The sequence below is a fragment of the Phlebotomus papatasi genome, chromosome 5 (genome assembly GCF_024763615.1).
Source record: "Phlebotomus papatasi isolate M1 chromosome 5, Ppap_2.1, whole genome shotgun sequence".
NCBI lineage: Eukaryota > Metazoa > Arthropoda > Insecta > Diptera > Psychodidae > Phlebotomus > Phlebotomus papatasi.
Genome location: NC_077226.1, coordinates 471,303 through 492,407, shown reverse-complemented (window position 1 = coordinate 492,407; position 21,105 = coordinate 471,303). Strand labels below are relative to the sequence as shown.

Below are 21,105 nucleotides of genomic sequence, written 5' to 3'. Positions count from 1 at the left end.
AGCCAAGGGAAAGGGCTATTCCGACGATTCCGACACTTTTTGAACTAAATTGCGAAACGTTATCATGATCCCCCTGTCAGAAATCAACCAAAATTTGTAGGTAGTCGCGCCTTGACCTAACGAAACCTTGACGATTGAGACTACTCAACTCTCGCGTCCTTGATCCTCAAAAGAGTCAAAGGAAAGGACTATTCCGACGATTCCGACACTTTTTGAACTAAATTGCGAAACGTTATCATGATCCCCTTGTCCGAAATCAACCAAAATTTGTAGGTAGTCGCGCCTTGACCTAACTTTGACCTTACGCTTATTTGCTTGACCTAACGAAACCTTGACGATTGAGTCTACTCGACTCTCGCGTCCTTGATCCTCAAAAGAGCCAAGGGAAAGGGCTATTCCGACGATTCCGATGCTTTTTGAACTTAATGGAGGATCTTAACCATGATCCCCCTGTCCGAAATCAACGAAAATTTGTAGGTAGTCGCGCCTTGACCTAACGAAACCTTGACGATTGAGACTACTCAACTCTCGCATCCTTGATCATTAAAAAAGCCAAAGAAAAAGACTATTCCGACCATTCCGACTCCTTGAACACTAAATGGAGGATCTTAACCATGATCCCGTGGTTCGAAATCAACCGGAATTTGAAGGAGGTCGCCACCTGACGTAACGAAACCTTGACGATTGAATCTTCTCAACTCTTGCGTCCAATCAATGAATTGCGTAAATCAATGAAAAATACAGTAGAGTCTTCTAAATTCGAACGTTCGGAGGGTATTTTTGACATTTCTCACCTTCCAAATTCGTAGGATTTTTTTTTCAAAACTAACGAATAGATTACATTACATAAATATGATTTACATAAATATGATTTTCATTCACCAAGAATACGAACTTTCTAACATAACCTCACAATTGACATTTTGAATCCAAACGGTGTTCGAATTTGAGAGATTCAGATTTAATAGAGACTCTACTGTAGATATATTTTGTTGATATTATTTACCTGAAACATTCTAGCCTTGTCGAGTGATCTCGATGCTACGGTGGGTATTTCACTGCGATAGGGACTGTTTCCCGTGAAGGTGACACCCACGTACATGACATGCGATGCCGGTGGATCCGGTGGTCCGGGAGCTATGAAGGCAACAGTTGTGGCATTTTCATTGTTTGCCACAACGGCATCCTGTACTTCCTGCTCAATTTCTGTGACATTCTGCAAACTCCTAACCTCACAAACACCCTGATAAATACTACCACAACTGATCAGTCGACTTGTGCTGTAATCAATCAGAAGAACCTTATTGACATTGTCCGTTAGCTCACGAACTGTATCCGTTGGACATTCGAGGAGGGTACATTCGTAGGAATCATTGCGTGGTCCTGTATTAGCCGTTGCCACAATCTCCAAATCCGGACTCAATTGATGCAATTGATTGACACCACCAACAAATACCCTTCCTGTATTTCTATCCACAACCAAATGCTTCAGACGTGTTCCAAATATCTGTCGATGGGTTATTGTGTGATTCTGTCCACTGGCACCCCCGCCGCCATCGCCTGGGATTGTGGAACGTGGAACAGATGCTGCTGGGGTTAGGGCAGCACCAACAGATGTCACCACCATCAATATCACCATACAATCCACACCGGCCATTTCTTCCTTTTCCCGCGCCTTTTTTCCTTCACCCTTTTTTTCTTGGCTCCTAAGCCACCTTTCCTCTTCTCAGTTCTTATTCTTTTTTTTTCTCTTCTATCACACTCCTACCCACTCTCTCTCTCTCTCTCTCTCTCTCTTGGTCTAGCCACAAAAAAAGTAACAAAATTCCGACCAAAAAATAAACTACCTAATTCTACATTTTCACGAAGAAAAAAAAAAACAAAGACACTTTCCCCGGTTTTTTTTTTCTTTTCTCTGTGGCGATGTGTTTGCTTTTTCCTCCTTCTTCTTCTTCTTCTTCTTCTTCTTCTTCTTCTTCAACACTTTAGAGCAGTTTTTGGGCACTTTGGCTGATCGGATGGAGCCTCTCTGTGGCGTCTCTGACACTCCATGGTGACTCAAAAGTCACCACCATCCCTTTGGTTAGGCCTTCTTCCTCACTGCAACGCCCTCTGCAATGGCACACAGAAGAAGAGGAAAAAAAAGAGATTTTTAATTGGACTGCAAAAATTACAACCAGAAAGATATTACAAAGAGAGCCTAGCCTACACAGTAAAAAAGAGATAAAATTGGCTAGTTGAATTCTATTAGTTTAATTGAACACTCTTATAGAAAAAATTAGTTAGGAGAAGCTCATATCGCTCCTTGGAAATTACAAGGGCCTAACTCAGTCTGAGCCATTTTTCAGGAGACAGCATGAAAGATTAAACTTCCCAGCTGACCAAAGTTAACAACCAACAGCTCTGGGTACCAGAATGTTAACAGCGCTGGTAACAGTTTTGGGCCAGTGGAAAGTAGCATTGAGTTGGCCTAAAATTGTTACCAACGCTGGCAAGTTTTTAAGGTACAGCACACGAGTAGCATAGCGGCGAATTTCAGAACTAAAACGCGTCTTTTTTAGGATGACAGCTGAAGATTTTCCACCGCGGAAAATGCTTAAAACTGAGTTTTTTGTCGTGTTAGTGGAAAAATTTTCTTCTAGAGGTAAGTTTAAGTCAGTAATGTATGGTTTTTCCTTCATTTTCCTAAAAAAAATCTCTCTCGATTCCCTGAAATTTGCGTATATTCATGGCTGTTAAGATTTGTCGCTTTTCCACGTCCTGTTGGTCTGAGATTCACCAGAATCCCTTAAATATCGCATTCATAGCCCTCATTGACAAACTTCCATACCAATTTTCCACTTCCGACCCGAGATTTTCGCCCAAAAATGAAAAATTTCTCACAAATTATGCAAGTGCGCGACCTCCCATATTTTAACGTGTTTTTCACGTCCTGTTTGCCTGTAATTGGCCAAAATTCTTTGCCATAGCCCTCACTGATATACCTTCTACCCGATTTTCCACTTCCGGCCTGAGACTTCTATCCAAAAATAGAAAATTTTCCACAAATTACGCAAATGCGCAACCTCCCGATTTTAACGTATTTTTCACGTCCTACTGACCTGCAAATTGACCAGAATCCTTGAGATGCATCATCAATATCCCACACTGATACACCTTCTACCCTATTTTCCACTTCCGGCCAGAGAATTCCACCCGAAAATAGAAAATTTTCCATAAATTGTGTGAATGCGCGAGTTCGTTGATTTTGACATATTTTTTGCATTCTGCTCGCCAAAATTCAGCCCAAATCACTTGGATTTCCCATCCAAGGTATTCACTAATTTACTCTTTCCACGACTTTCCACTTCCGGTCAAAAATTTCTGCCCAAAATGAGAAAATTTTCAAGAAATCATGCAAGTGTCCGCACTCCGAAAGTTGCACATTTTTTCCCATGACGCTGGCCAGAGATCGACCAGAATCACTTGGATGTCTAATCCACAACTCTCATTGACATACTTTATTCATGATTTTCTATCTCCGGCTAGGAATTTCTTCCAAAGATATAAAAATTTACCAGAAGTTCCACGAGTGCGCGGCTTTCGGAATTTTCATGCATTTTTGAAACGTCATTGTGGCCAGAGATCTGCCCAAATTCCTAAAATGTGTTCATATCGCTTACTGGCATATATTTTTTCAAGATCTTCAACTTCCGTTGAAGCATTTTTAATTAAATGACCAAAAATTAGACTAATCACTTTTTTTTTGTTCTATCTTACATGATCCTGGAGATTAATCAAGATTGCCAAAAACGAATTTGAGGAAGTAACACAGAGGAAATTCCAATAGAGCCGATAGATAATCCCAAAGCCAAGAAACAAGAAGCAAGAGACAAAACAACACCAGAGAGCTTGAGGAAAAGTGCAACAGATCCTGCCTTATTCAATATTTAAAATATTGTGATTGTCATCAAATATTTATTTGAAATAAAATGTAATTTTACTAAAAATAAATGTTTAATTTATTTAAAAAAAAAAGTAAAAAAACGATTCCGAAAAATTATTGTTAACACGGAAGTGACACTGGTGTTAACAGAATGGTAACAACTCTGGTAACAGACTGTTAACATCGGCAGCTAAAAATTTAGCTATTAGTTCCACTAGTGTCCACCATGAACGCTAAACTGTAACATTTAGGAACAAAAAGTGAGACGTTTTTGTTAGGAGACCAACCAGAGTTGTTAACAGAGTTGTTAACCAGCTGTTTGCCAACTGTTAACACCTGGTCAGCCGGGTTTGTATAAATAATTATCTCAATTAAGTATGGTAATAAAAATAATTTTGTTCTTTTCTATTTGTATGAGCATTATTATAAACATCGAAACATACATATTTTTACCTTTCAAAATATGTTTTTATATAAGTTAGCTCTTTGTCATTCTAAATGATGAGCAAATTTTCATGAAATTAGAATGACAAAGGATCAACTTGCTTGAGTTAGTCCCTTGTTTCACAAAAATTTGAACGATAAATCTATTGAGCGCGATCACAAGTAGATTTTGATTCTCCAATCTTTCCGTACAGAAGTACAGTAGAGTCTCGCTATAAGCCATCGCTCTATAGTCCACAATTTATCGACCGTTGATTTCAAAACACTGATTTTAAGTTAGGTTATGTTTTTTAGTATGCGACATGCATAATTATTTTAATATTTTTGGCAAACCTTATTGAGTCGTTGTGATAATTGTGATCGAGAATGAAGAGAGCAAGGACAAGTACCACAATCGCAAAGAAAGTGGAAGCCGTCGAACAATTTCAATACTAAAAATCGTTGACAATTTTAAAAAATTACATGGACTATAGTGCGACCCAAGTGTCAAATTTGAAACCAAATATGGACTATAGCGAGGCTCTACTGTAGATCTTGAAAAATTCGAAAATCTATTTGAAGATCCAAAAAAGAGACTTTCTTACTTCTTAATACTTTCGCAAGGTGGCGGAAGTTACATCCTGTTCGAATTTCGAAGTGCTCAAGTGTCAAAATGTGATGGTCTTCGTAAATTGTTGTGAGGAAAAAAACTGAACAACGACGTTTACTGTTCTTGTCCCATTATGCAATCACTCCAAAATCACTGAGTAACTCTTTTGCCAGGCTTTTTAGTGTGATATTTGATAAATTTTCCCCACCTTGTTCGAAAATTTAGTATGAAAATTCGAAATTGAATTTGAATTCTTCGAACTTCAACGACTTTTTGTGCAAATAGTGTTCCATTTACCTTTCATCCAAGACACTATTGGAAAATCAAAATCTACTTGTGATCGGGCTCATTCTCAATATTTCTGGATGAAATTCACAAAGAATACTTGAAATGGTCCTACTAATTGATTTCCATTGCGGAATTTGCAAAATCTCGACAAAAAAATTTTTGACCAAAAAAATCGATAGGCTAACCCCTTACAGTTTTTTCAAAAAATCGAAAATCGGCCCTAAAAACCGTAAGTCTTTTGGAAAATTGAAATTTGTCCAAGTTTGTATCCTTTGCGTTCTTTAGGGGACGAGAGTTCCCATGAATTTTCCAATTTCCCAGAGGCGGAAAAAATTCTTTCTCTACAAAAGTATTGTGACGAATTTGCCCTTTTAAATGTCTAGGGGTTGTGAAATATCCAAGACAACCCCCCCCCCTATCTCCACAATACGTCTTTGGATCCCTCATAGCCCCAAACATCCATTTTGGGGCGACAATTCCAATATATGCGCTTAAGTGCGATTTTTACACTTAAGCCTATACTTCGGGAGGGCAACGTTCATGTCTTTGCAAGACATTGAAGGCAATGTCTGTGGAGAAGACAGAGAAGGAGGGAGTTTTAAATTGCCCCTTTATGACCCAGGCAATTTGCCTGTGGTATCAATCACAGCGTGGTGAGTCGCCGGCTGTGTGAATGGGGAAGCTCCTGGGGTTGCAATAGCCGTGTCAACCCTTACCAGACACGCGCATCCCCTTGTTCCTGTGAATGGAGTCTCTACGATTCCACGGTTCAGGTTGAATCCGCCTGCCGTGAGAGAATTTAGCCAGGCGAGTCGCCTTGGGGATCAGCAGAAGTTGAGATGCAGACCCTCTTCCATAAGGGTATGTAACCTGAGGACCACCCCTTAAACACTGAGGACACTGAAGATGCCCCAATGACCGCCGGCAGCAATAGAGAGAGCTCTACACGGCAGTGGAATCGTCGGAGTTTGGGATATCCATTCGGGCGAGTCGCCTGTGGTGCTTTCCATCAACCACCCTGATGCCACATCAACCCCTAACTACGTCTACAGCGGCCCCAAGATGGGAACTCACGGATATTATACCCAGACTGAGATTATAAGTTGGGAAATAAATTATCACTAAGGAAAGCCACGATCTTTTTACTCCATGGAGGCCACGGATGGGTTTCTTTACCCCCTAGGGGGTAGTCGGTCCGCCAGGGTGCATTTGTTACAAGGGTGGGGGCTCCTCTACCCAGATTCGTAACAGTATCATATTTGACCTCTAAGACTTACAATAAAGTGAGTTTTACTGAAAATCGTTCGCTGGATATGTTGTGGTCCGGAAAGAGTTAATCTAACAGATATAGCTTTATCGATACTGTCGATTCGATAGTGTCGAAAAGTTATCATTCCACCCCTGATATCCTCTAAAAATTTTCTTTGAGCCACGCACAACTCCCTGAAGATATCCCATCTACACAGTAGCAGAATTCGGGATTTGGTACAGAATTAACCCTCTAACGGGTAAGACCGCCTCCAGGCAGTCATTCTATAAATTGTATTTACTGCGTAGATACTGTAGATATCGAAATTATGTCAGCCGTATGAACTGTCAAGAGTCAAATTGGGATTTCGAACATACCATGAAGGTACTAGGCCTTCCCGCAAGGGGATTTTCTAGATATGCATTACTATTTTTTCTTGTCCGGGATACCCTAAAGGGGATTTGAACCCTGGACACTTGCATCATAGACCGAATGTTCTTCCCTACTTGACCCATTGATTGTCCTATGACACCGGTTTCATCGTTAAATTGATTCGGGCTACTGCAATTACTATATTATTGAAGATTGTTCCGTCGTTCCTGGAACCTTTTGCTTCACTTCCCGGATCGAAGGATCCTTTTGTGTCTCTTAATTGTCTCTTAATTGTCACCAAAATGGAAAGGTCTTGGGACATACTAAAACTCTGTCGAACATTTGAATCCCCGAGGATGAACACAAGAACCACTGGAGTCCACTTTGGTTAACTTAACCTCAAAATTAAATTCCTAATTCACCTAAAAAGGCTGAGTTGTTCATTTTAGGGGCATAAGGTAAAGTACCCTTACTCGACCGGGTTCCTCTATTCGACCGGTGGGTCAATTTTTGAATATTTGATGGTGAATTACATCAATTTCTATGAATTTGTCACTGATTCGTATTATTTAAAGAATAATTGACCTATTAATGTTAGATCATACACAAAATATTATAGCAAATATAATTAAATTGAATAAACAAATCTACCGGTCGAATAGAGGAACTGGTCGAATAAAGGGTACTTTACCTTATATTGTGTTTTTTTAAATGATTTAGGTATCAATTGACAACTCAGTGCCTTAAGGTGTCTTACACATTGGGAGCAATTTTCCTCAAAAATTGCGTTTTTCGACAGAAATTTGACTTTTCCCCCTACAACGCTGCTGGGAATTTCCTTCAAAAAAAAGCAATTTTTGACAAAAATTTCTCCCAAATGTGTAGAGGCCATTAGGGAAAATCGGGAAAATCTTTCGAAAACGGAAAAGCCCATCCCAATGTTGAGTATTGGGAGAGAGACAAGAAAAAAAAAAAGAACCGGCGCACTTGATTTTGACCATTTAAATGAGTATTTTGTCAATTTTTGTGGTTTTTTGTGGGCTTTTGGATCTGTTTTGGGTGAAAATGGGTCATTTTGTTGGTCATAAGGGTGAAAAAATGACGAAAAATTGACCATATGGCATGGAGGGGAGGGGGAATGGGTGGAGATGTTGTTGAAAATTTTCCCAATTTCTCAGAGAATGTGCAACAATTTTTCTCAACAATGGCTCTACGACGGGGAGGAGTCAAATATTTGGCATTTGACAGATGACGGAGTTGGGAAAGGGAACCGAAGAAGAGGATCGGTGACTATTTTTTCAAAAGGGGGCGCACAAAAAGGAACACTTTTCCGGGAAATGTTTAAAAAAAAAAAAAAAAAAAACGGAATTCTGCCTTTATGGACATTTTACCTCCTTTTTCTCCCGGGAATTTTCTTCACTGATAATTCCGTGATGGAAAAACAGTAATCACACAATTTCACTGAGACTTTTTATTGTTTTTTAACTGTCTTTTCTTTAATTTTTAAAATGTTCTTTTTGTTGTAAGAGGCTTTTTCTGTGCACTTTTCTTTCCTTCTGGCCAATTTTCTTTTCTTTCCACCAGAAAAAAAACAAAATTTTTCACACTATTTCCCTCTCACTCACACACATGAGAAAATACACACAAAAGAAAAATTTTTCAATAATAAAAAGTAAAAATTAAATATTTCTCTCTGCACTTTTCCTTTATTTTTCTTTTTTTTCCCTCGCTCAACAAAAAAAAAAGATTAACTTCTCAACCCATCCAACTTACAATTCAACCAACAAAAAAAAAAAGAAGGTAAAATTCCTCAATTTCTTCCTTCACCGAAATGCCCACACAAGATTCCTGCAATTTTTCCGTGTACAACACGTCACTAAAGATTTAAAAAAAAAGACACTTTTCTCCACCGAAAACAATGCAATTTCACAGTTGTGTTTTCCCTCGGGCCAAAAAAAATGTGTATTGTGTGGGAAAACAAGATTAAAAAAAACAGTCTCTCAAAAATTTGCAATCCACCAAGCCAGATTTGTGTTACAATCGAGAGTCGGACGATATGCAAGAAAAATGACTCCCAAGATGCCGATTGCAGCGACATCTACTGTCACACATGACACCATGATACATGTCAAAATGCAACAGCATCATTGCAAGAAAATTTATTGGTTATATGAGACAGTTAACTAAGTGGTCAATTAGAAAATGTACAGAGAAATTGTAAGGTATTGGTGAATTGGAAATTGTAATGTATTTGTAAGGTATACAAGTAATGGGTGGGATTTGGAGAGACAAGTCGTCTGTCTAGTCGGGTTATGCATTTGACATTAACATTTTGACATATCCCGGCCGGAACAAAATCGGAGTTATTACATCTGAAATTACACAGTAAAAACAAGATGATTTTTTCTAGTTGAATTCCCGACATTAAACCGATAATCGTAGTAATATTAGAACAAAAAGTTGAAATTTCAAACGATTATTGCTGTAAAATTCAACTTTACCTGAGTTTTCAACCAATTATCGTTGTAATGAAAAGCCCACTGCGGCGGCGGCGTAAGAAGTTCACAAAGGTGTCATTGTGCAGCACAAGTGCAAAAGGAAGCTGACAATCTCAACAGTTTTTCACTACAGTAGACTCTTCGATATCCGGCTGAATGGGGGACAAAATGACATTTAGGTTTTTTTGAATGATCAACGGTTTTTTTCTATTTTGTGCTGTGTGAATTTATTTTCTGTCTGACAAAGAAAAAGAGAATTTTCTTCATGGTGTGCTTATGTTTCATTTTTTATCACAATTATGTATTAAAAACTTCGATACAATGTTAATAATACTTTAATTCACTCTGGACAAACTTCATGTTTAGTGAAAATAATTTTGAATATATCAACCGTCAGTGTTTGGCAGCTGTCACCCGGATATCGAAGTGCTGGATATCGAAGAGTCTACTGTACTGTTTGTTAACGAACTGTCTTTTGGTTTCAAAAAAAAAAACATGGAAATTTTCCAAATTTATCACAATTATCGCATTTTTTTTATATTTATTAGACCTTTTTAAACAAAATTTAGGCAAGAAGAATTCCTCAAGAATAATAAAAATTCCTATAAACATTAGAAAATAAATGCAACATCAGCCACTTTTTTTACTGTTGTCAGATTCGAATGCAAAAACGACTCTTTCCTTTAGTTGGTTAAGTATTCGTGTAATGCCTCAGTCAAGCATACTGTAATATGTGGTTTGACCACTGGGTTCTTCAATCAAGTACTGTCATTCTCTGTGACATTTTGTGTTGAATTTTCGCGATATGGACCCGAGTGAATCCGACAGTCTTACATAAAATAGAAGAAGAAGAAGAATCATTTTTGGGACATGTGGGACACAACGTCAACCCAGCTGACCATATCGCAGCAACGAAATAATTGCCGTTTGTGATACACAGTAAAAAATCGTGTAAAAAATAACGTGTAATTTCCAAATTACGACAAAAAAAATGTAAATTTTAATTTTTACCACTATTAAAATGGTAAATTTTGTGTAAAAAGTAATTTGTGTAAAAATTTTCAGCGTGTAATTCAAAAATGTAATTTTTACCACTATTCAAGTGGAACAGTGTCTCTAAAAAAAAGTGGTAAATATTCCGCAGCGTGTAAAATTTAGTGCATGTATTCGAAAACGTGTAAATTCGCCATTACACTTTGACAGCTGCAGGAAGCATCCACTTCGGTGAGTATTTTTCTCTGTTTTCTGAGCTTTTATGCCTTAATTTTGATTAAAAAACAAAGACCAAATTCCTTAAGAAAAGAGTAAAATACAATTTCTCAGTGCGGGTATCCACGTTTTATTCCGAAAAATTGTGAAAAAAAATCCAGTGTGAAATTGTCTTGGTGCTTGGCGTCACTTTGAGTTTGTCTGTGCGTACTTTATCTAAGAGTTTTCTGTTTCAAAGGGCAGTTTTTGGTTAGTGATGGCCCCCACGGTAGTTCCCAGTGTGATCCCTAATACAGTTCAGTGGAAATCCTTAAAAAATGTGATGAGAAAATCTGCATTTGTTTCAACGGAGTTTGAACATGTTTCGGTGTGTCATAATTCCACGTATTATTCCCGAAACATTCGATTTTCCTCAGTGTTCTGTTCCTTGGAGCGTTTCTGTGCTCTCAGTGAGTTTAAAAAAATTTCCCTTTGAGATCCTTACGTGTTTAAGTGACTTCTCTTTAGCTTAATTTTTCACTATGGATTTTCTAACGTTGCGCTTGTGTCATTCTGGGAACAATATCCCTACGATCACTATTTGTGGCTTCACCGTTAATTCGCTTTAATACATTTTCTTTTTGTATTTACAGGACATATTGGACCATGAAGATGTGCAACAAAAACAAACAGAGGGAGGTAGCTAGCAACTCGCCAAAGTAAGATTTTTTTTTAAATTTTCTTATTTTAATCAATCAAAACATTTCCATTTGTTTACACTTTCGACACCAAAGTTCCTGGTATCATCGGAAGCGTCCTAATCCGCAAGTACACCAGCTGCTGGACATAAACATGTAAAAAAAAAGCGTTATGAGAAATAAAAATTACACATTGCAAATTACACGTTTTTCAAAGTTACATTTTGTAAATTACACGTTTTTTATAATTACCACTAAAAGTGATGCAAAAAATTACACACTATTTAAGTTGTATAAATAACTATAATAGTTGGATAAAAATCGTGTAAAAATATAACGTGTAATTTCCAAATTGCCGTTCATGAACTCCTAAATCTAATGAATTGGCAGGAGTCAGTAAAGGCGAGAATAATACAGCATCCTGAGATTCCTCAGGGACTCCAAGACAAAGGGACAGATAATCCTAATCGGCTTATGTAGGTGAGATTCTTAATGTTAGCTAACTCGTAGTGCATGAAAATTCGATTTAGAGCTGAAATTGTGAGTCGCCATTCAGTTATCTTTTGAATCAAATTCGTGAAATTATACAAATTTTGTATTTAAACCAAAATATCAAGGATTTGGATGAACTGACACAAAAGTGATATATGGGTGAAATGTAGACCAGAATGTACTCTATAATTTTCCCATAGAACATGATCTCATCGATTACTCAGAAGTCAAGATAAGCGAGGTTTTTTGTTTCTTAACTTGTTTTTTCATCCAGAGTGCTCCAAGTGTTCATTTGTTGAACTTCAACTATATCAAAGAATTGTTGTATTTTGTGACATTTTCCATTTAAAACCCTATTTTAAGTGTCTTGGTGGAGTAGAGGCAGTCAAATTGGCATCTGAGTGATTTCAAAGCGTTATTATGGGAAAAATCAATTTTTTTCACACTTAAACGGCAAAATCGGAGTGATAGCGTAGTCTGATCGGAAAATGATGTATGGTCGAAATATAGAGACAAATGTCCTCTACAATTATGTCGAAGTAATCATCAAGATCGGTTAAGCACGTGTCGAGATAATTGAGGTTATGTGATATTGAAATTGGTTTTTCGACTGTGGCGCTCCTGGTGTTTTTTGACTTTTCTTTTTTTGACACTGTAAATAGAGAATTTTCACAGCTGTCTAAAACCATCAAGATCGTCAAAAACGGTTGAAAATTTGATTTTTGGTGGATATTTAACCAAAAGCCTTGCATAAGGTTCTCTTTGTGAATATGCAAAGGGAAACTTTGAAGGAGCTTTTCACAAATTTCTTCTCAGGAAACCGACTTATCTTTTTAATATTCCTAATAGAGAATTTTATCAGCAGTCTAGAACCGTCGAGATCATCAAAATCGGTTGGAAATTGGATTTTTTCTAGAATTTTAAAGTAAAGCTTGCAGAAGGTTCACTTTGTGAATATGCAAAGGGAAACTTTGAAGGAGATTTTCACAAATTTCTTCTCAGGAAACCGACTTATCTTTTTAATATTACTGATAGAGAATTTTATCAGCAGTCTAGAACCGTCGAGATCATCAAAATCGGTTGGAAATTGGATTTTTTCTAGAATTTTTAAGTAAAGCTTGCAGAAGGTTCACTTTGTGAATATGCAAAGGGAAACTTTGAAGGAGCTTTTCACAAATTTCTTCTCAGGAAACCGACTTATCTTTTTAATATTCCTAATAGAGAATTTTATCAGCAGTCTAGAACCGTCGAGATCATCAAAATCGGTTGGAAATTGGATTTTTTCTAGAATTTTAAAGTAAAGCTTGCAGAAGGTTCACTTTGTGAATATGCAAAGGGAAACTTTGAAGGAGCTTTTCACAAATTTCTTCTCAGGAAACCGACTTATCTTTTTAATATTCCTAATAGAGAATTTTATCAGCAGTCTAGAACCGTCGAGATCATCAAAATCGGTTGGAAATTGGATTTTTTCTAGAATTTTAAAGTAAAGCTTGCAGAAGGTTCACTTTGTGAATATGAAAAGGGAAACTTTGAAGGAGCTTTTCACTAATTTTTTCTCAGGAAACCGACTTATCTTTTTAATATTCCTAATAGAGAATTTTATCAGCAGTCTAGAACCGTCGAGATCATCAAAATCGGTTGGAAATTGGATTTTTTCTAGAATTTTAAAGTAAAGCTTGCAGAAGGTTCACTTTGTGAATATGAAAAGGGAAACTTTGAAGGAGCTTTTCACTAATTTCTTTTGAGGAAACCGACTTATCTTTTTAATATTCCTAATAGAGAATTTTATCAGCAGTCTAGAACCGTCGAGATCATAAAAATCGGTTGGAAATTGGATTTTTTCTAGAATTTTAAAGTAAAGCTTGCAGAAGGTTCACTTTGTGAATATGCAAAGGGAAACTTTGAAGGAGCTTTTCACTAATTTCTTTTGAGGAAATCCACGGAAATCGATATTTCAGACATCGAGCAGCAGAACCGGAAATTCAGCAAGGCTTCAGGTTAGTGATCATGCCTCTAAAACAGGATTTTTAATATCATTTTCCGGGGATTTTCATGAATTAAGAATTCTTATTGAATATTAAGGGCAAACTAGTCGTTAGATTATGCAAAAGTTAACAAAATCGTTTGTTATTGAGATTTTTGAGGTCTGTAGCTAATCTTGGCTTAACATAGTACAGTAGAGTCTCCTAAAATTCGAACGTTTGGGGGAAATTCGAATGATTTTTTCAAATCTAACGAAATTTGTGTGAGATTACATTGTACTTTGAATCATATTCCCGTACTTTCTCGTGGTAACATACTTCCTTTTCATTTTATACGACCATAATTTATGTAAACATTCAGGAAGAAGTACATAAATATGATTTTCATTCACCAAGAATACGAACTTTCTAACATAACCTCACAATTGACATTGATTCAGGTTTGATAGAGACTCTACTGTAGCTTTCGTTTGGGCTTGAAAATAAAACACCTGCAAATTATGCTTTTTTTTTTGTTTCTGTGAATTCTGTGATAAGTATATTTCACAAAAAAAAAATGCTACAAACGTGCTTTTTGATGCCATTGAGGAACCATTTTGATCAATTTTGAGAAATTCCTCTATTTAACCACAAAAAAACGGACAGAAATGAAATGTCAAATGCTCAGTTGACAGCTTCGAAGTAGTCCTTTGAGCGATTTGTGTCAGCCTGCATGGTCTTACTACCGGGTTTCCAGTTGGCCGGACATACTTCTCCGTGGATATCTGTGTACTGAAAGGCCTGAACTAGGCGCAGTGTCTCATCGACTGATCGTCCGACTGGTAGGTCATTCACGGTCACTTGACGTAAACGCTGTTCGCCGTCCATTATGAAGAGACCTCTGGAAGGGAAAATGACAGAAAAGGGGTTCTTTTTTTGATGTAAAAACGGTTCCGGATTTGGTTTTTTGGGACTTACCTAAAGGGCACACCGGTTTCTTCATTGAGTACACCGTAGGCTCGAGCAATTCGCATGGATTTATCTGCCAAAAGTGGTAAAGCTAGGTCAGGACCAAGTCCACCGGATTTTCGTGGTAGTTGACACCAAGCAAAGTGGGAAAAGTGTGAATCAGTTGAAACTCCAATGACTTCACAATTGATACTTCGGAATTCTTCAATTCGATCGGAAAATGCCACAATTTCCGTTGGACACACAAAAGTACTTTGAAAAGAAACATTAATTAGTTAAAAAAAAATCAGTAAAATGCAACAGTGCAATATTTATCAATAATCTCTCTATCAATTGGCTGCATTTTCAGCATTTTTTCCCACAATATCTCACGTGGAAAATGCCCTCGACCGTCAACTGAGCAACGTGACTGAGAGAGAGAAAATTTCTGTGGAAAATAACAACAACAAGAAAAAAAAACGACCGAATTGCAATACTTACAAATCGAGAGGATAGAAGAAAAGTACAAGGTACTTTCCTTGATAATCCTCCAAGGAAATATCCTTGAATTTTCCATCGATAACAGCCGTTCCGGAAAAATCTGGAGCTTTTTTACCAATTGGTGGTGTCATCTTTTCTCTCTTTCAAACTGATCTCACGGAAAACCCAATGAAAACTGACAAGATGCAACCGGGAAATTTTCTTTTACTCAAACCACAAATATAAAAAGATTTTCACTGCGATTGCGCCAAAAAAGTTTTCCTTCACACAGTGAAAAGTGTTTTCATTTGAAAAAGTAATCGATGCAGAGAGTACAGAAAGACAAATACAACTGAATCGACTCTTTTTGTGTGACTATTAAAGTCACTCGATTGGAATCTTCAAATGAAAATATCAACATTTTAACTCAATTGAATCATTTCCGTTTTCTATTTGGCTGAATCACAGAAAAATAAAAAAAAAACAATATCACGAAAGAAAAATGACACTATTTGCTGACAAAGTACAACAAAAAAGAAAAAGAAATAACAAAACGAGCTGATTTATTTATTGATCAATATTTCCTCAAAATACAAAGAAACAAGGTCCTTCAGCAAAAGAATCAATATAAATTGAATATTAATTCTAATGGCTCTGGGCACACCTTTTTGGATCAGGAAAATTTCATGAAATCGAAATTCGGTTGTAAAAAATTAAAAAAAAAAAAATCTCCCAATTTCTTTTTACATCTTTAAATTAGTTTTCCTGACACCGAAAAGGTATGCCCCGGAAGTAATTTAATTTTGATTCTCTATGGCTCCGGCATAACCTTTAGGATCAGGAAAATTTCCAGAAATCTAAATTCAGAATAAAAAGAATATGAATTTAGATTTCATGAAATTTTCCTGATCAAAAAGGTTATGTATGAGCCATTAATCTAATTTAATTTTGAATTTATTAGAGCCTCGGCACACTTTTGATCAGGAAAATTCCATCAAATCTAAATTCAATATTTCTTAATCTGAATTTAGATTTCTGGACTTTTTTCTTATCTAAAATGTATGCCCCGGAAGTGACCAAAATTAACTACTCAGACAGAATTTAATTTTGATTCTCTATGGCTCCGGCATAACCTTTTCAGATCAGAAAAATTCCATAAATCTAAATTCAGAATAAAAGAGATGTGAATTTCGATTTCATGATATTTTTCTGATGACAAAAAAAAAGTGTGCCGAGGCTATAATAAATTCAAAATTAAATTTAGATTAATTTCTCCAGTACAACCTTTTAGATCAGAAAAAATTTCATTAAATCTAAATTTACATTTTTTTTTGTTATGGCTCGGGCACACCTTTTAGATCAAGAAAATTTCATGAAGTCGAATTTCGGATCCATTTCTTTCTCACGTGTTTTGCATATGTCTATCTCATTCTCTCGCACTCTTCTTCTTCTCTTAAACATCACTCCAAATTCAATTTAGCTCAATCGAATTTGGTATGCGAAAGAAAGAGATAGTCATATGGAAAACATGTGAGAAAGAAATGGTTTCCAATTTCGACTTCATGAAATTTTCCTGATCTAAAAGGTGTGCCGGAGCCATTAATTCCGAATTTAGATTTCTTCAAATTTTCCTGATCTAAAAGGTTGTGCCGGAGCCATAAAGAATCAAAATTAAATTACTTCCGGGGCATACCTTTTAGATTAGGAAAATTTCATGAAATCAAAATTACGTATTTCGTATTTCGTAGGACCAACACCACGAGCGTCACAGTCAATTCAAAACGGAATATCTCTCACTAAATTCAAAATGTCATATCTCCGGTTCTACTTGACCGATTTTGACAAGTTAGGGTACAAATTAAAGGTCTCGAAAAGCGCTATAACTTTCTAGGATATTTGTACTTCGTAGTACCAACACCAGGGGCGCCAGATCCACAGTAAGAAAAGAAAAATTTTCATTATACTTAACCTCAATTATCTCGACACGTGCTTAACTCTTTCGTCTCCTTTGGGACTCTGGGTACCCATGGAAAAAAGAATTTTTTTGGACTATTTAGAATCGATAAAATTCCGATTCTTGTGGATAATTACAAACTATAAGGATGTCCAAATCTAGGATATTTTTTGCAGGATCCCAATTAACTCCTGAGCTAAGATATTCTTGGTCAAAAATCGTGAATTTTCGATTTTCTGTTTCCTTGCAGACATTGTGACTTTTTTGATATTTCTAGACCCGAATAAGGAAAAACCTCTCGGGGCCAATAAATATGATAACTAACAATTACAGATTACATAAATTCGAAAAATATTTCTTTCTTAAATTTTCAAAAAACTTGTTCAAACTTGATGGGAATTCTCGTCCGCAAGAATCTAGAGGTCAAATGTAAGGTTATCCCGCCAATGCCCGCCATTTGCTTTTTGACACCAACCTTGTAAGAAAATTCAAGCGGGAGCGAAATTTTTGTCAATATGGCCGATAATTTTTACATTTGGCAGCGAAGGAGATTGCTTTGGGGGAAGTTTTTCCTATTCTTCCAGATTTTGGTGAATTCTGATTGTCCAGGAAGTGTTTTTTTGGCTCTTGAAAAGGTTCTTAATGTGTCTGCAATAACATCCTGTTGAGAGAAATGTGTTTTAAAGTGTTTTTGTGTGAAATATTTTGAGGAATCTGTTGGCAAGCAGGAGCTGTGTGTCTTTTTTAGCACTTCCTGGACATCACAGAAGATACTGGTCAATAATTCTTCTTGTTTTAGTGATCAACATTGTAAAGGAGTACTTTGACCCGGAAAAAAATAATTCACAAAATTGATATTATTGGCTTTTGGAAAATTGAAATTTGTCCAAGTTTGTATCCTTTGCGTTCTTTAGGGGACGAGAGTTCCCATGAGTTTTCCAATTTCCCAGAGGCGGAAAAAATTCTTTCTCTACAAAAGTATCATATTTGACCACTAAGACTTACAATAAAGTGAGTTTTACTGAAATTCGTTCACTGGATATGTTGTGGTCCGGAAAGAGTTAACCGATCTTGATGATTACTTCGACATAATTGTACACAGTAAAAACAAGATGAATATTTCTAGTTGAATTCCCGACATTAAACCGATAATCGTAGTAATATTAGAACAAAAAGTTGAAATTTCAAACGATTATTGCTGTAAAATTCAACTTTTACTTGAAAATTAAACTAGGGGAAGTGCTTATAATTTTGGACAGTCTGCTTATAAGCATCGAAGTTCCAAGTTTGAAGTGCGATATTTTCTATACTAATTGACATTACTTGTTACTCTCTTTTCAGAAGGGTTGTTTAGAAACTTAGCAAGCTATTTATCGACTTATTTTTATTAAAATTAGTTTTAATACGTTCAAAAATGAATTGATATGTAGAGGTGAATTTGACTCGAATTTTGGACAACTTGTTTATTAATTTGTCCAACTTGGCTGTAAATTTGGACAGCTAATCCGCCTCAATAGGATGCCCATTGTTCTTCATTTCATGAACCAATCTTACCAAGTCCTCTTCCTGTTCATGTAAGGGAAACGTAGAATGTCACAGAAGCCCGGAAACTTTCCATATCATTCATTAAAGTGAGTTGACTTCGGTGCTCCAAGTACGTGCGGATTCGCTCATTCCCTGACCTTTCCGGGAGCCTTTCAAGGCATTTCTCGCTACATCTCTTTCGTAGAGATGATGCTCCTTTGTTTCTCCAGGCATTTGTCCAACCTAGTCTTCATAAAAGCTAAAACTTCACGAAATTTCGTGAGAAAAACACCTGTCCAAAATAAGAATCATCACCTCACTGGTGAATGTCTTAAAACATTTCCCATTTTTCACACGAAAAATCTAATTCACAAGGCAAATCTCACTTCAGGTCAAATGTACAAATCATCAGTAACGTGAATCAACACAATATTCAATGAATATTCAATAATATCACTCAAAAACAGCGAACAAACTTTGTTAGTACTTCACCAAAACTAAATAAGACTGAAGTAAGCCACGAAGTTCTGTCATATTTCTCGTAAGCAATTGCTCACACTGAATTTTCAACAAAGCAATTTCAACTCAAATCATATTCAAAATTTAACGTATTTAGTGTCAAAATCTTCCAAAAAGAACAAATATTTAGATAGAATTCATTTTTCATCAAATATTGGAATAAAAATCCATCATTTTAATCAATTTATTTTTAGTGTCCAATTTTACCCTCAAAGTGTCCAAATTTAGAAACTGTCCAAAATTATGAGCACTTACCCTATCAGTTGAATATTCAACTTTAGTTGAATATTCAACTGAAAGTTGAAATTTTCATCTGATTATTGTGGCAATTTTAAACCTTGAGTTGAGCTTTTGAACGATAATCGTTGTAAAATTCAACTTTACTTGAATTTTCAACCAATTATCGTTGTAATGAAAAGCCAACTGCGGCACAATGACACAAAGGTGTCATTGTGCAGCACAAGTGCAAAAGGAAGCTGACAATCTCAACAGTTTTTCACTATTTTACAGTAAGTTTTTGACAATTTTCCTAAACCCAGGGACACAGGAAGTCAGATAGATTTCCAGAAAGTTGGGAAATTCACGAATTTCTCAAAAGCTGAGGATTTCTTTGAATCATTCGACATCAATCAGCTCCACGCATGGAAATCTGAATCTGACTGTCTGAGCTCCCAAAATAAACAAATCCAGCCAAAAGAAAACTCTAGTGCTCCAAACATATCTCCCTTAAGCCTCAAAATGGAATTAAGGGAGACAAAAAGTATGCAAAACATTTTTTTTCCTGAGAGAGCAAAACAGGGAAACAAAGCGTTCTAGCTTTGCGAAATGCTCGACCTCGTGTCTTATATAAAAAAAATTTAAGAATTAAAGTTATTGTGAAAAGTTCTCTCAGGTTTATCCATTTTTAAATTTTAACCAAATTTAATTAATTGCCATCCAAAACTTTTTTACTGCTCTTTGTTGTTTTTTGCAATTTAATAATTAATTCAATCTGTATTAAGTCGGTATGTATCAAGCCATGTAAAATGAAAATATTCAAGGAAATATGTATTTCGCGAATCTAGCATTCCGCAAATCTAGAACGCTTTGCCATCCATATTTTATTATTCAGATATCAACATAGGGTATTACTTTTATTTTTTTTTAAATTTATTTTAATTCACAGGCGGGGACGGATATTAAAAATATTTATCTTTAGGAGTGAGCCACCATGCAGACAAATATTAGGTAAGTTTGCAGAATCAAAATTTTACAAGCATTATGGTTGTAGAGATATGAGTTATTGATATGAATTAATTTAAATTTGTGTTTTCAATTTAAATTTGTGCATAATTTTTCCTTGGTATTAAAATCGTTTTGAGACATAAGTAATCACTGAATTTTGCTTTATAAGAATCGTAAATGCATTTTAGTAGTATGGCACTGTAATTTTAAAAATTTCACATAAAATTCCAAACACAGACATAAATTATGCTAACAATCTGCTAATATTACACTTAAGAAAGTAGATGAGTCAAAAAGATTAGAATATACTATATTTTCTGTAATTTTTTTCGATATTAAAATATTTATTATAATTTAAGTTGTTAAGCATATAAAATTACAACATTATTTAAATATTTTCTGGAATTTTAAATTAAAAATCTTTAAAATTCCGCTGTTGAGACCAGATTTCTGGATACTTATTTTGAAAAAACATGCTTTTCCGTGGACAAGATTTCTCAGAGTGTATTTATCAGAAATCAAAAAGATAAATATTTCCTATTAGCTGACGAGTAAACTCGTACTTGAATGGTAGATTTTTTAAAATAAAATTTGTATTATTGGTAGAATTTTAGATTAAAAAAAATACAATTTTTGTCGTATTTTATATAACGTTTTCTCTTGTAAAATAAGTTGTGATCAAGATGAAAAATACTACCGTTCAAGTACGAGTTTAACTCATAAGCTAACAGGAAATATTTAGTTTTTTTTTA

At 35.8% G+C, this 21,105-nt stretch overlaps 2 protein-coding genes and 1 long non-coding RNA gene across 3 annotated transcripts in view; 1 reads left to right on the top strand and 2 right to left on the bottom strand.

Annotated features, from left to right (window-relative positions):
- Positions 1 to 8,970, bottom strand: part of LOC129808712 (plexin-A2) — a 30,936-nt gene extending 21,966 nt beyond the window's left edge. The window contains exons 1-2 of the mRNA XM_055858495.1: positions 8,259 to 8,970; positions 1,007 to 2,112 (exon numbers count right to left, since the gene is read on the bottom strand). Coding sequence (XP_055714470.1) covers positions 1,007 to 1,657 — 651 coding nt within the window. The 5' untranslated portion in view covers positions 1,658 to 2,112; positions 8,259 to 8,970. The remainder of the gene's footprint in view (positions 1 to 1,006; positions 2,113 to 8,258) is intronic.
- A 1,488-nt stretch (positions 8,971 to 10,458) lies between these two features.
- On the top strand, positions 10,459 to 11,442 carry LOC129808711 (uncharacterized). Its single transcript, XR_008752449.1, has 3 exons — positions 10,459 to 10,589; positions 11,207 to 11,272; positions 11,348 to 11,442. It is a non-coding gene; the product is annotated as an uncharacterized LOC129808711 (long non-coding RNA).
- Positions 11,443 to 14,215: 2,773 nt separating this feature from the next.
- LOC129808710 (peroxiredoxin 1-like) lies at positions 14,216 to 15,515 on the bottom strand. Its single transcript, XM_055858493.1, has 3 exons — positions 15,154 to 15,515; positions 14,683 to 14,925; positions 14,216 to 14,605 (listed from the first exon to the last, which is right to left on the bottom strand). Exons 1-3 carry the CDS (start codon positions 15,282 to 15,284, stop codon positions 14,389 to 14,391), a joined length of 591 nt encoding a protein of 196 aa, XP_055714468.1. The 5' UTR covers positions 15,285 to 15,515; the 3' UTR covers positions 14,216 to 14,388.
- Between the last annotated feature and the right edge of the window lie 5,590 nt (positions 15,516 to 21,105).

Excerpts from the sequence above, each read along its gene's own strand:
- LOC129808710 (XM_055858493.1), bottom strand. The coding sequence starts at position 15,284 with ATGACACCACCAATTGGTAAAAAAGCTCCAGATTTTTCCGGAACGGCT. Across the intron at positions 14,926-15,153 it reads TTCTTCTATCCTCTCGATTT|TACTTTTGTGTGTCCAACGG; the intron begins GTAAGTATTGCA and ends TTCTTTTCAAAG. Across the intron at positions 14,606-14,682 it reads GAAACCGGTGTGCCCTTTAG|AGGTCTCTTCATAATGGACG; the intron begins GTAAGTCCCAAA and ends TTTCCCTTCCAG.